The sequence below is a fragment of the Neophocaena asiaeorientalis genome, unplaced genomic scaffold (assembly GCF_003031525.2).
Source record: "Neophocaena asiaeorientalis asiaeorientalis breed wild unplaced genomic scaffold, Neophocaena_asiaeorientalis_V1.1 scaffold489, whole genome shotgun sequence".
NCBI lineage: Eukaryota > Metazoa > Chordata > Mammalia > Artiodactyla > Phocoenidae > Neophocaena > Neophocaena asiaeorientalis.
The window spans coordinates 2,791,152-2,804,609 of NW_020174791.1; the positions used below are offsets into that span (position 1 = coordinate 2,791,152).

At 65.2% G+C, this 13,458-nt stretch overlaps 1 protein-coding gene across 1 annotated transcript in view; it reads right to left on the minus strand.

The window, feature by feature from the left end:
* The window catches only part of PLCH2 (phospholipase C eta 2), a 26,860-nt gene that overhangs the window by 10,392 nt on the left and 3,010 nt on the right, over nt 1-13,458 (minus strand). The window contains 9 exon segments of the mRNA XM_024760250.1: nt 1,460-1,618; nt 2,639-2,746; nt 3,141-3,312; nt 4,865-4,985; nt 5,264-5,467; nt 5,621-5,714; nt 7,193-7,363; nt 10,618-10,748; nt 10,951-11,193. Of these exon segments, the coding sequence (XP_024616018.1) occupies nt 1,460-1,618; nt 2,639-2,746; nt 3,141-3,312; nt 4,865-4,985; nt 5,264-5,467; nt 5,621-5,714; nt 7,193-7,363; nt 10,618-10,748; nt 10,951-11,193 (1,403 nt within the window).

Genomic DNA, 13,458 nt, shown 5'->3' on the forward strand with positions numbered 1-13,458 from the left:
TTTCCCTGTCAAGGAGGGGCTTCAGCCAGGGGCCCACACATCTGCACACGCGCCCTGCGTGCACCCACGCGAGCTTGTGCGCACACGCCTCCCTCGGCCACGCCCCTGCCTGGCTCGCTGGCCTCACCCAGGAAATGAGCAGAACCCCTCAGGTCTGGGCTCCGGCCGCCGAGCAGGGAGCCTGGAGCTCAAGCGGGAGATGCGAGGCCCCCCCAGGCCCGGCCAAGGAGGGCAGAGGGGTAGGGACAGCCACGGGGCCACCCCCCACCCCCTCCTCCGCCCCCTGGGGAGTGCTTTCTCCCACCCGCTGGCTGGCTGCCCAGAGGGGCGCTGGTCCAGAGCCCAAGGCACAGCAACGGAGGCGCTCAGAAAACCCGCGAGCTGGCAGAGGTCGGGAAGCCGCGTTCACGGTGTGTCAGGAGCCGGCGGGGTTGACACACCCCTTGGCTCTTTGCACCGCGTGGTCACCCAGCACACAAGCACCCCTGAACCTGGCCACAAGTGCGGAGAGACGCCTGCTGGCCCAGATCCTGGAGAAGTGCTGTGGCCACAACCAGGATCTGCTGTCACCCACCCCCACCGCGCACACCCCAAGCTCAGCAGGGGAGGCAGCACCCGCGTGCCGTCCTCGGGGGGGGGGGGGGGGGGGGAAGCCCAAAAAACTCGTGCTCGCAAAATGGGGTCTGCGGGGCCCACCGGCACCCTCCTGGCCCCAAGGCCAGCTGCCCCGCCCATCACAGCCTGTGCAGGGCGCCGGCTTTCGGGCCACTCAGCTGATGGGGCCACATCTCCAGCGTTTGCCGGCCCCTCCAGACGGCCCCACAACTGCTCAGCCGCATTGGCCCGGCCCCCATACGCTTCACGTCCGCCTTGACGGCCCCCACACTGTTCTCCCACAGAGGAACCTCCCAGAGCTCGGCAGCCCTTCCCTATGCGGCTGGAGGGCCTCTGGGCAGGGGGCTGCACAGCTGCCCAGGACTCACTCGGCTCTGAGAGCCTGGAGCCCCTCCCTGTCACCACCAGACCCCCCAGGCCACGCCCAGGTCCTCTTCGGCAAGGAGCTGCAGGTGCCCCGGGGGCTGCCAGCCCGCTGCTGCCCACAGGCAGGGAGGGTGTGGGCTAGAGGAGCTGTCCGCAGGCCTCCAGGGGACAGGCTGTCAGCCACACAAACAGGGCAGCCCCTCCCTGGCCATCTGCCTGTGACAGGGTGACAGCTGGGGGTCCCTCATGGTGAGAACTGGAACAGCCAAGTGTGAGCTCCTGGAGGACCCGGGGTGGAGATGTACACCAGAGGCAGTGTGTGTGTATGCATGCAGGTGTGTGTGTGTGTGTGTGTGTGGCCAGGTTTGGGGGGTCAGGTGTGTGTGCGTGCAGGTGTGTGTGCACAGCTATGCAGAAACCTCACGCTGCGGCCCCTCTCCCAGCTGCAGGCCGACCCCGCCTGCCTCGGGGCTCCCACCTTTTTGGCCTCTGCCGTGTGCCCGAGTTTGCCAGGCGGGGGCAGCGTGGACGCGGTGAAGTCACTGGGGTCTTCGCAGTCCCGAATCTTCGCCTCCTTCATTAGGGAATCCAGTTTCCTCTTGGCAATGTTTTCCACACGCTTCAGATTGGTGGAGGCCTGCAAGAGGCGGACGGCCAGCCCCTTGGCCTCGGTCCCCAGCTTGCGGGCAGCAGCGGGGACAGCGTCCGGTCTCGGGCAGGGCCAGCACCACTTCACGCTCAGCCCACGTGAGCTCCAGCTCACGCCTGGAGCTGGCCCCAGGCTCGCTCCCACATCACGTTGCTGTGCGCCCCGGCATGTGATTTGCCCCGGGGCCTCAGACAGTGCCGAGCAGGCCCTGAGCCCAGGCCCATCCGATTCTAACACCTGTCTCCTTCAGGTGCACGATGCGGCCGCCGGACCAAGTGGACCGCTCACCGGGCACCCGGCGGCCACTCTGGGCTCTGAGAGCCGCTCAGCGGCTCAGGATCTGGGAACCCACCACCAGCCACCGTGCGCCTCAAGGAGATGGATGGGGTGGGGACAGACCCCAGCGTGGTCCTGACCAACTTGCACCCTCCAGGCAGGGCCTGGGCCTGGGGCATCTGGGCACCCCCATGCCCAGCCAGGCTGGAGTGGGTGCAAGGTGGCCACCACAGACGGAGGGCTTACTATCACCCCTGGCCAGGCAGGGAAACCTGCAAACCCACCCAGAGCGGAGGAATCCACTGCCTCAGGGCTTTCTAAAACAATTAGCCAGCAGCAAGATTATTTTCCCATCCGATGGTCCCTCAGGGAGAAATAATACCTTGGCAGTACCCAGAAGAGGGAAGAAGCTAATTAGAGAGTCCCCACCCCCACCCCCGCCTGCCCCTCGGCTGCTCAAAGCCCTTGTGGACTCCTCAGCCTCCCAGCATTGCCCCTGGTCCCAGCGACTCTCTGAGAAGAGGCGACAGCCGCTAGCTGGGAACTCGGGGTTCGTGCCCTGTGTGGAGGGCTGGGCAGGGGGGTGCCCAGCAGCCTGGCAGCTTTGCAAATCACCCTCAGAATCTGCCCCCTGCCCCTCTGTCCCTGCCACCTCCCTTCTACACCAAGGCTTGAGCTGGCTGTTCAGGTCTGCAGCTCCCCCGGCCCCCAAAGCCCCCCACGCCCACTCACATCCCCGTTGAGGAGCTTGCAGTCCTCATCGATCTCGTCTGCGCTGTCCTCATCAGACACCTCGCCCTCCTCAGCATCCTCGCTGATGTTGGCTGGGAGCTTCTTGCCCTGGGGGAGGAGGTGGACCTTGGCAGGGGCCCTGTGGGAAGTGCTGGGGGGCCGGCACCCACAGGAGCAGCAGCAAAGCGTAGGAGCCTTTCCCAAGCTTGCTTGTGGCTCTCAGGCCGGGGGCAGGGCCAGCCCACCCATCCTTGCGGCAGCGGCGTGGGAGGGACGTGCCCGGGTGTGATGCCAAAGGCCCCAAGTTGATTGACAGCTACGGGGAGAAGGAGGCCAGGTCAGGGGCAGGGCTTGCCCTGTGGCCCCTCAAATCTATCACAGATGGTGCGGAACCCCAGCCTGTCCGGAGCAGGGCCTTGCCCTTGACCTGACTGCAGGTTAGAGGTCGGAGGTCAGAGGCTCAGCAGGACGCTGGCCCCAGGCGGGGTAAGCAGGGGCTCACCTTCACCAGGATCTTGCCCTTGAGCATCTGTGGAGAGGGTAGCATGGTGGCATCCTCGCTGCTTACTGATGACAAGTCCAGCTTGTCCCCAAGGATGTCGGTCAGATACTGGGCCATCTTCTTCTGCTGGACGACACTGCAGTGGTTCTCAATGGACAGGATCACTGGATACCTGTGGCCCCAAGGGGGAAGGAGCAGAATGAGGCCAGGGGAAGGCTAGGTCTCACCTATGTAGGACTGCGGGTCACCTGCACCACTGCATGAGGAGGAATCTTCACAGGAGCCCAGGATAGACGGGGCTGCCAGCCACTCTGGGAAGGGGCCCACCAATGGCTTTCAAAAGCAAGAGAGTGTGGGGGAAAGGAGCTGGGAGACCTTAGGGATGGGTAAAGGAGACGTGTACTTCTTCTCCCAATAAGAAAATAACAAAGGCGATTAGAAACTCCAGGAAAAACAAAAGGAAACGTTCAAGCAAGTCATGGTTTGAAAATGACGTGGGGGACCTCCCTGGTGGTCCAGGGTTAGGGCTCTGCACTTGCACTGCAGGGAGCCCAGGGTTAGGGTTAGTCCCCCTCTGGTGGGGGAACTAATATCCCACAAGCCACACAGCACGGCCAAAAAAAAATGGCGTGGACTACACTGAGGTGCAACGGATAGACCGTGAGAGAGATAACCCCATTCACCGAGATACGGCAGACGCTGTCCTGTGCGTGGCCCTGGGGCCCAATAAGGAGGGAGACATAGCCTGGTACACACCGTCGGGGGGCACGTCATTATTACCTACGTGGTGCAGAGTGGGGAGTGCAGCGTGCGGACTTTCACGATAAGTTCTTCAGTTGTTTATTTCCTTAGAAATGTGCACATTTACTTGGATTTTTGCCGAAAGGCAACATAATCCTTTTAGAAAATGTAAATGACCCAGACCCAGAAGTCAGAAACTAGAGCAAGAGGTGGGCGAGTCCTGCAATGTGAGAGGCACGGCCTGGGGCAAAGGTCCACCCCTCCCCATTTCCCAGTCAGGGCACCGAGGCCTGGGGGAGGACCTTGTGCCCACAGAGATTATGCTGGCGTGGGAGGCGCAAGCCCCGTCCTGAGACCCCAGCAGGAGACCTGTGTGTCCCAGCCCCCCTGCTCTGAGACGCCCCCTCACCTGCAATTCCAGAGGCCAGAAGGCCCTGCAGAGATCCCTCCCTCCCACCCCTTCCAAGACAGAGCCTGTGCCGGGTCTTCCCGGAGGGGCACCTCGGTTTCTACTTCTTAAATCAGTCTCGCTTCCACTCCCCGCTCCTTCACTCTCACCGGCGAGCCTCGCTGAGCTGAGACTCGAGGGGAGCAGTGCGGGGAGGCCATCTTCTATTCCCAGAAACTAAACTGGATTTTGTTCAACAGTGTCTCTAGCCGTTCTGAGTGACGCAAGTTGAGTCTGGACACAGAGTAACTTCTTAAGAGCAATTAGTGCGGAGCCACCACTGTGGAGGGCCTCTGACACCAGGTGTCTGTGGCCCGGGGCTGCTGACACACGCGCCCTGCCCGGCCCAGCTGTCGCTCCTGCATCCACCGCCTTCCCTCTCCTCTGCCCCTGCCCTGCCCCTCACCCTCAACAAGAGACCGCCCGCCAAAAGGTTGCACTGCCGCAGAAAGGATGTACAGGAGGGGCAGGATGAGGCCCTTGAGCCCCTCCCCCACAACCCCCGGGCAGCCCCCCCCCAGTCCCAGCCACTCACTCGTTCTTGACAAAAGCGTATTTGTTGATGGTTTCAATGACGTCTTTGAAGAGGATCTTGGAGGTCAGAGTGTAGCCATGGTGCACGATGGGCTCCCCGTCAGGCCCATCCCAGCAGTCCACTGCAGGCACACAGGCCTCAGTGGGTTCCAGGGGCCGGACCACCGCTGCCCGGAGACCCAGTCCGTGGACGCTAACCGGAGGCGGTCCTCTTGTACCGCAGTTAACACCGGGAGAGACGTAGCCCGGCCCCGGCCAGGCGGAGGGCAGGAACCGTGCCCAGAGACTCCAGAGGGCTCCTCGGGGCCACCCCGCCCTCCCACAGGAGACATCAGCCCACGGCCTAGGCCCGGCCCCTGGGGCCGAGGGGCGTGCTGGGTCCCAGAGCCCCAGCACTCACCCTCCACGCAGCGGCAGCCGGCCTGCAGGACCCAGGCGTACATGTCCACCCTCGACTGGGACATGAGCTGGTCGCCCACGAGGTAGGTGTTGTGAGACGAGGTGATGAAGTAGTGGCTCAGCGGCCACGTCATGTCCTGGTGTACGTGGTGGTGCTCCGGGTTGAAGATGTCGCCAGCAGGGCTCCGAGTGTAGTTGGTGAAACCTGCTGGGGGAGCATGGTGGGGGCAAGGGGCTCAGCCCTGTGCCAGCCCCGCCGTGGGCTCATCTCGGGACCGCCCGCCCCCATATGCCGCGTGGACCCCTCCGCGCCCCGCTGACCCAGCAGTGCAGCTGGGCCGGCGTGGCGCCCACTCACCGTCAATGCCCATGGTCCCCTTACTCTTGTTCTCCGGGCAGGGCTCAAACTGCTCGATGATGTCACGGCAGCTCTCGAGGGTCACGCCCGTCATCTAGGCCAGAGCAGGGGCTTGAGGCCAGGCCGGCCCAACTCCGGCCCCACCGCGGGCCGCCTCCGCGCACGGGCGCTGACCACGCGAGGCTGAGGCCCTGGTCCCTGCTGCGTGCTCCCCCGGTTGGGGGGCTCACTGGCCACCCCCAGTGGCGTGAGACTTGGGACTCAGTGACCAGCAGACTCCAGAGGGTCCCCTGGGTTTGGAAGAGCTGGCGCTGACTGAGGACCCCTGGCAGGGGAGGGGTCTTTGGCATGATCAGCCGGGCCACCCGCCACCGCTGCTGCGTTAGGGGTCTCGAGGGCTGTGGACCAGGGCGGGCTGGCAGGGAACGAGGCCTGGTGTGAGAAGGACCACGTCCCATCTTGGAGGAGCCCAGGGGGCTCACCTGGCCCCTCCTGTCGCCTCCCCAAGTCCCTCGCAAGAAAGCTGTGCGTGGCAGCCGAGCCCAAGGTGGCCTTGCCCATCGGTGGACCCGTGTGTCAGAGGCTGAGTGACTTCCCAGGGCCCCACAGTGCAGCCCCCGGGAGCTCCCCGCTCCCAGAGGCAGACCCACCAGCAGGGCTACCCGGACGTCCCCAGGAATGTGGGGATGGGTATGTAGTGGGGGGAGAGGGGCAAATGGGGTCAGAGCTTGGAGCAGCTGTGGACCCAGGAGGCTCAGAGTCAGGGGCCAGGGCTCAAACCACCCAGCCGGTGGATAGTTTGGGCCGCAGACGGTAAGAAGAGCTCTGGAGAGCTTAGGGCGAAGGTCAGGGAGCAACGGGTCAGTTCTACCCATCCCAGCCCAGGCCGCGTTCCCTCCCTCCACCCCTGTCGGAACAGCGGCCCCTCAGCCTCACTCCGGCGCTGCCCACAGTAGCCGCACCCACGCCGTCTGCGGTCCGAGCCCCGCTGTGGCAGCGCTGTCCCCTCAGGGGGTGGCCTTCCCCCCTCCAACCCGGGCCTGGGATGAGGGGTCCAGACCCCTGAGCCAGGCAGCGCCCGGGGAGCACTCGGCCTCTCAGGACGGATGGGGCGCCTGGGGCCGGGGACAATAGAGGCAGGCACACCCTTGGCACCCAGAGGCGCCTGCACGTCTGCTGGACAAATGTTGGAGTGAGTTGGCAGCGGGCCCAGAGCCCTGGGGGTGGGAGCCAGCCAGACCCACGTGGCTGGACCAGGCCTGAAGGCTGGGCCAAGGGACCTAGGCCAGAAGATGCTCGACGCCAATGTCGGGGCCGGGGTCAAGCACGGGCTCCCCTCTGGGAGTTCCGGGGGGGCCACGGTCAGGGCTGAGCCACTCTCCTTCCCCACCGGCTTGGTGGCTGTGGCCCGAGCCAGGAACCGAGGCAGGTGCAGTAAGTGGGCCTCAAATGCCAGACTGGTGCCCACACTTCCCCAAGCTCCCAGTCACACTGTGGACGGGCTCAAATGCCCCGGGAGGCCGCGGGGAGGCCACAGCCACCAGGAGCCCGGCTCCTGCCGGGGACGCTCACCTTCTGCTCCACCTCTAGGAAGCGCTGCAGGTCGGCGGCATCCAGGTGGTCTTTGTGCTCGCTGTAGGCCAGCATGAGCAGGTAGAGGTCCCGGCGGGTGGACATCATCTTGTAGAAGGCACAGAACTCCTCGAAGCCCAGTGTCCCCTGGTGGTCATCTGTGTCTGCTTCCTATAACGCAAGGCCTCCGGGTCCCCTCACATCCCACCCTGGGCCTCAACCGCGAGGGTGCCTCCAAGCTCCCCATTCCTCAGGCAACCCTGAGTCGAATCGCCCCTCCCGCTTCCAGCACTACTGCCCATGTCACGGGCTCACGAATGCTCCCCAAGCCCGGCAGCGGCGTCCTCACTGGGCTTCCCCTCGCCTCTCCCACCAAGAAGCCACCGAGTGACCCGTTAACACAGCTCTCACCCCACCTCCCCCTTTCCGAGCCTTCCCAGGTCAACCTGCAACTGAGCCCAGCAAAGTCACCCCACCCTGGAGAAATACCCCACCCAAGAGTTAATGCCTACGCTGGGCTATGATCTGTAACTAGGGTTGGCCATCCATTGATTAGAGAAGCACAGGGCCCCCGGGCATGCAGGAATCCCAGACTCCGGCTGCCCCAGCAGAGATGCGAGGACAGTGGCTGAGACCAGAAAGCAGCTCACACAATACCCACAGGAACCCCCCAGGCAAACCCACCAGGCTGCTAATGAGACCACAGACTCCTTCATGAATCCACTCACTCAGGGAGCACCTGCTGAGGTGTCAGACCCTGGGGACACCAAGAGCCCAGGCCAGGGACAGACCCAGAGGGCAAGGGCACCCAGTGCTGGAGGCCAGGCTGCCATTAGGAAGTCATGGGGGTCCCTGGAGCTGGGCCAGAAGGGCCATGTGGAAGGTACTCAAGACCCTGAGTGCCAAGGTTGGGTCCTTAGCCTGGTGAGCAGGGTGGGGGGCAGGGGGGTGGGGGTGGGTGCGACTGCCCGGCAAAAAGAGACACCAGGTTCAGCACCATGGAGAGCAGTGCACGCCAGCCTCTGGGGCGTCTGCACTGTCTTTTCTCCTATGGCCACACAATCTGGGGTGGCTGGAGATGGGAATGAGGCCCCCTCTGAACCAGAAGTATCACCAGCGAGCCAGGTGCAGGCTACAGCCACCCCCATGTCCCCAGCCCCAGAGACAGTAGGGCTCCCGGGAAGGCTGCCCTGCCTGCCCCGGCCCTGTGGCTTGGCCCCTAGGTGGGCGCCCAGCACAGCCCGAGCATCTCCCTCCAGGACCCGGGTGCCCATGCCGGGTGCTCACACCAAGGCCAGGACAGGGCCAGCTTGGTATGAGGGGCCCAGCCCAGGGCCACCTGCACGGGGCCAGCAGATGCCAGATGAGGATCCCTGTGTCTGTGCCAGGTTTGGGGGCAGCCCTGTGTCTAGAGCTGGTGGGACGGACCCAGGCAGGGCACTCGCTGCAGGTCAAAGGGCCCCTCTGGGACGGAGTCGGGCTGGAGGCCCTCCCAGGGGCCGAGGCTGCAGCTGGGCAGAGATGCGGGGTGATCTGGCCTCTCCGCGGGCTCCGGGCTGGGCAGCAGGCCGAGGTGGTGGCTGAAAATGCTCTGTGACGGCGAGGCCCTCAGGGGCCCGAAAGGCGGCTCTGAGCCCTCAGCCCCAGAAACGCCTGTCTATGTGGTCACACAGCCGCTCTCCTCTCCACAAAGGGAAACCGTGGCAGCTAAAAGCACACGCCGGCCGGAGCTGTGCTGCTGGGTCAGGCCTCAGAGCTGCCCAGGGTGCGGCCTGGCCTACGTTCCACGGTTATTTTAGGCTTAATGAAATTACGCTCTAGCCACTCGTTACCCACCATACAGATCTCTCCTTTGATTAGGGCAGCTCCAGGCAGCGGAAACAATATTGAGATTTCTCGACCATAAAATTGTTACTAATTATCACAGCCACTCTGTCCGGCTGGGGGTCAGCCCTCCTTCCCTGGGCTCCCGAGCGCCCACAGAGGGCCCCGTGCAGATGGGCAGGGAGGCCCAGGTGCTCAGGGGCCACCGTGGACAGCGCCCACTTGGCACTGAGCTGCCCAGGGTCTGGGGTCAGCAGCTGTGGCCCACAGCCCCCTGCTGGCCTTTCTCCAGGGCCCCACTGGCAGGTCCTCCTTGAAGCGGTCTGGACAGCACCCGGACACCACTAGTCCTGGGGCTGGTCAGAGGGCTTTGTGGGGAGCCCCTTTTGTGCCCAGGGGGTGCGGGAGAGGCCCAGCCTCCTTACAGGAGGGGCGGGGGGCATGGGCTCTCCGGAGCTCCCAGTGGGGGGCATTTTCAAGCCAGGTCTTGGTGGTGGACCTTCAGGCCCCAGAGGCCTGTGCCCACTCGCACCCATTCCGTGGGGGGCACTCGTCTCTCGTCCTGCCTCCGAGGCCAATCTGAGCCCCTGACACAGCCTCACCATTCTGGAAGGCACTGCTGACCGCCGAGCTGCCCCTGGAAGCAGGGCAGGCAGGGAACGGTGGGGCTGCTCTGCGGGCCTGAGCTATCTGCCGGCCCCTCACTGCCCAGGCCGGCTCTGTCCCCGCTGGGGCCTTCAGGAGGGGCCCTGTGAGCCCCCCAGTACTCACCCAGCAGTCCGAGAGCATTCTGCTCACACCACCCCGCCCCCGCCATTCACGCACAGATCCATGTGCTCCGGGCCGGCCAGCTCCCCTCGCTCCAGCCAAGCACAACCTCCCATCCCTCATGAGAGCCCAGAAGCGGGCAGCCGGGCGCCTGAGCCTCGTGGAGCGGTTGGCTCTGTCTGTGTGTGTGTGTGTGTGTGTGTGTGTGTGTTGGGGCGCAGGGCCCGGTTCAAGCTCGCGGAACCCTCTTCCCAGGTGGCAGCAAGACAGTGAGGCCTGAGTGAAGTGGAGTTTGCTCGCCCGTCCCCACCCGGATCCAGGACCCGCTGACACCGCCTTCCTCCCCCGGCCCAGCAGCGGTTCCGCAAAGAGAGAAACTGATTACAGACAATAAAGGCTGCCGCTCAGCTGAGGATGCATTGTCATAACTGCTAACACCGGGGTGGCTGGGCGGTGGGTAGCCAGAGCTGCTGCCCAAAAGGCAGGGCCCATGCACCCCACTAAGTCTGGGGAATCGCGGGGTGCAGGTCCTGCGGGCGGTTCCCCTCGCTGACCCGGCGCCTGCCCACGTGTCCGGTCCACCGGTCCGGGGAGGCCCCAGGAGCTGCTGCAGTGGTGCCGGCACAGCTGCAAACAGGGGGCAGCTTAGGGCGTCTGACTGACCGCCCCGCACAGGTGCAGGACGGCTGCTTCCCTGCCATTTCCTGCAGCTTGGACGGCACCGCCCAGGACCTCCTGCGGCTTGGACAGGGCCGGCCTGCTGCCGGACACACGCCTGTCCCCAGGAGCCCTCGCTCGGGGCCCGAGAGCCCTGGCGGCCCCGCCGGCCTCACCTTGAACATCTGCTTCACCCTCTGCCGTGGCAGGTTCACGTTGAGCTTGTGCAGCAGCTGCAGGACCTCCCCGAGGCTCAGGCTGCCGTCGCCGTTCTTGTCGGCCTCGTCAAACGTCTGCTTCAGCCACTTTGGGGCCAAGTTAGGGGCCAACGGAGGTGCAGCAAGGCCAGCTGCGCCTCCCTCCCCGCCCCTCCCCTCCCCTCCCGGGGCAGGAAGGCGTGGAGGACCCCGCCCAAGTTCCCCTTCCCGAAATATGTGAGCCCGCTGGGGCTCACACGGGGGACAGTGAGGGGTGGTCCCCGGGGCCCTCCCGCCGTCCGTGAGGATATTGGTCCCGGGTGCGCTGGCGGCGGGCCAGGCTGTCCTCGTCACGGATGCCAGCCATGAGGTAGCGCAGGCCGGTGACCCAGGTGCGCGCCTCGTCGCCGCTGGGCGAGACCAGGTCCAGCGACTCTCGGTGGCTGCCGTAGTAGATGCTGAAGCAGCAGCTGGGGTCGAAGCTGCTGTCGGGGAAGCGCTGGAAGACCTCTGACTGCCGCCCCTCGCTCACCTCCTGGACGGAGTCGATGGAGACTGCAGGGGGCGGGGGGCACGGTCACAGCCCTCCCCAGGGCCAGGCGTCCTCCACCCGCAGGCCCCAAGGTGCTCTCAGCAACAGCTGGGGCCCTTTGGGGCTTCCCGCCCCGTCTGAGCCTGGGGCCGCCTCGGTAATAAAGGCTGGCACCAGGTGGGGGCCGGGGGGCAGCGGGGCCCGGCTTGGCGCGCACCAGCTCAGGCGCCATCAGGGATCTCATGACTGGCTGCAGCGCCTGCAGCTCCGTGGAGCCTCCGTTCAGAAGCTGAGTCACCGCAAGGAGGTGAGCTGAGAAGGGCGTTTGTAGGGTCTGTTCCTGTGCCCGAGGCAGGGCCCCTTCTCAGGCAGTCGGGGCACAGGTGGGCAGCATCCCCGCTGGGAGCAAGCACCCTGGGCTCGGCACAGCCAGGGACTCCAGCACTGCGCCCCCTGCCCGCCTCCTGCCCCCGGCGGCAGGCTCGGCACCACCCTGGACGTTATCGTGTCCCGTGCAGTAACGATGGGTCTTCCCCACTCGCACAGTGAAGGGTGCGCGAGTCCTTCTGTCTTCTGCCCCCACTACCCCCTCCCCGGGAGCTCCCGCCTCCCCAGCTCCCTGTGCGCACGCATGTTCGTGGTGGGGGTGGGGGTTCTGGGCCCCCAGATTAGGGGGCGCTGACAGTCAGGAGACAGCTGCCCCCACACTGTTCCTCCCTCCTGGGGACCCCTCCATGGCCAGAGTCAGCGGGTCTCCCCCCGTCCTAGCCTGCTGGTCTCTGCCCTGTCACCCCTTCCCCAGAGGGGCCTCCACGACCCCCACCCACCTGCTCCCCTCTATTTGCCATCCTGTGTTCTCGTCACCCAGCATGATGTGAAGTTATCCTACCGTTAGGTGGTGTCACCCACCTCGCACTCAAAAGACGAGCTTCATGGCGGCTCAGTTCCCAAAGGATGCCCAGTGCTGGGAACAGTGCCTGGCACAGATCAGGCACTCCAGATGGAGCACAGGGGCTCCTGCCTGAGCAGCCAGTGGCGGTTCCACCTCCCCGGGGCCCACAGGGCAGTCCCAGCCCCCTCCTCCAAGACACCCTCCCAGGGGGCTCCACAGCGTGGCTCTCTCCTGGGCCCCATGGTGGCAGCAGTGCCCTTAGCAACCATGCGGCTGAGGCCCTGCCCCGGCACACCTGCGTCTCTCCAGTCGCCAAAGCCAGAGGAGGGGGCCATAAAGTCCCCTCTCTCGCCTGTAAGGACTCACGTGTCTCTTCCTGACCCCCAGGACCCCCAGCCTGGTCCCTGCCCAAATCCTCACAGCTCATTACCCGCCACCACCCATCCAGACAGCTCTGCAGCCTCCACACGCCTGTCCGCTGCTCAAGCCCCAGGCTGCCTGGGCCAGCATTCAGCACCGGGTCGTACCCTCAGGGTGCCCAGCAGGGTCTCGCTGCTCACCAGCAGTCTTATCTCCCCGGCTAGACTGAAAGACTTTCGCCTCTCAGCGCATCTCAGCATCTGGTGCAGGGCTGGGCACTGGGGCTACTCAGTCTCCACTGAGTCCCAGAGGGCTCTGCTAGGTGGGCAGCAGGGCCAGGGCCCTCACCCCACTGCGTTCAGATGTCACCGAGGATCTCCAAGGCCAGCTGAGTCCATGGGCCAGGCCTGGGGACTTCCAGGGCTCAGGTCTTGCTGCCCCTTCAGCTGCCCAGTGGCTGCTCTGGGAGGGTCCTCTGCCCCCCTGGGTGCTGGTCTGGGGGCCCTGCCCTGCCCACCACTCCCCCACCCAGGGCCACCCCACTCACTCTTGGCCTTCTCATTCTTGCGTGAGGGCCGCCAGCGGATGCAGGAGCGGTGTTCATCCAGGAAGTAGAAGCGGACCAGGCCCTTGGAGCTGCCACGGAGCTTCACCATCTGTGTCCCCGCCTGCATGGCACTCATACATCGCTCCACTGGTGGCCCACCGACCCGGCACACAGACGGACCGACACAGACAGACACAGATAGACACAGACAGGGGTGCTGGTGAGCGCTGCAGCGGCCCCTCTGTGCTCATTGCAGCCTCAGCCCCACCCACCACGTGCTCAAGGGGGTGCAGAACTCAGACCCCAGGCCTGCCTGAGGCCCCAGGTGCTGGCCCAGGCCACAGATCCAATCTAGGACCCTGATGAGAGGCCAGAGTCCACAGAGAATTGGACCGATTCTGCCCAGCCGGGCTCCTGTTGGCCTCCCCAATGGTCCTGCGGCCCAAGGGCCAGGCGAGGTCCCAGACGGGACCCTTCCCACCCCCCAGC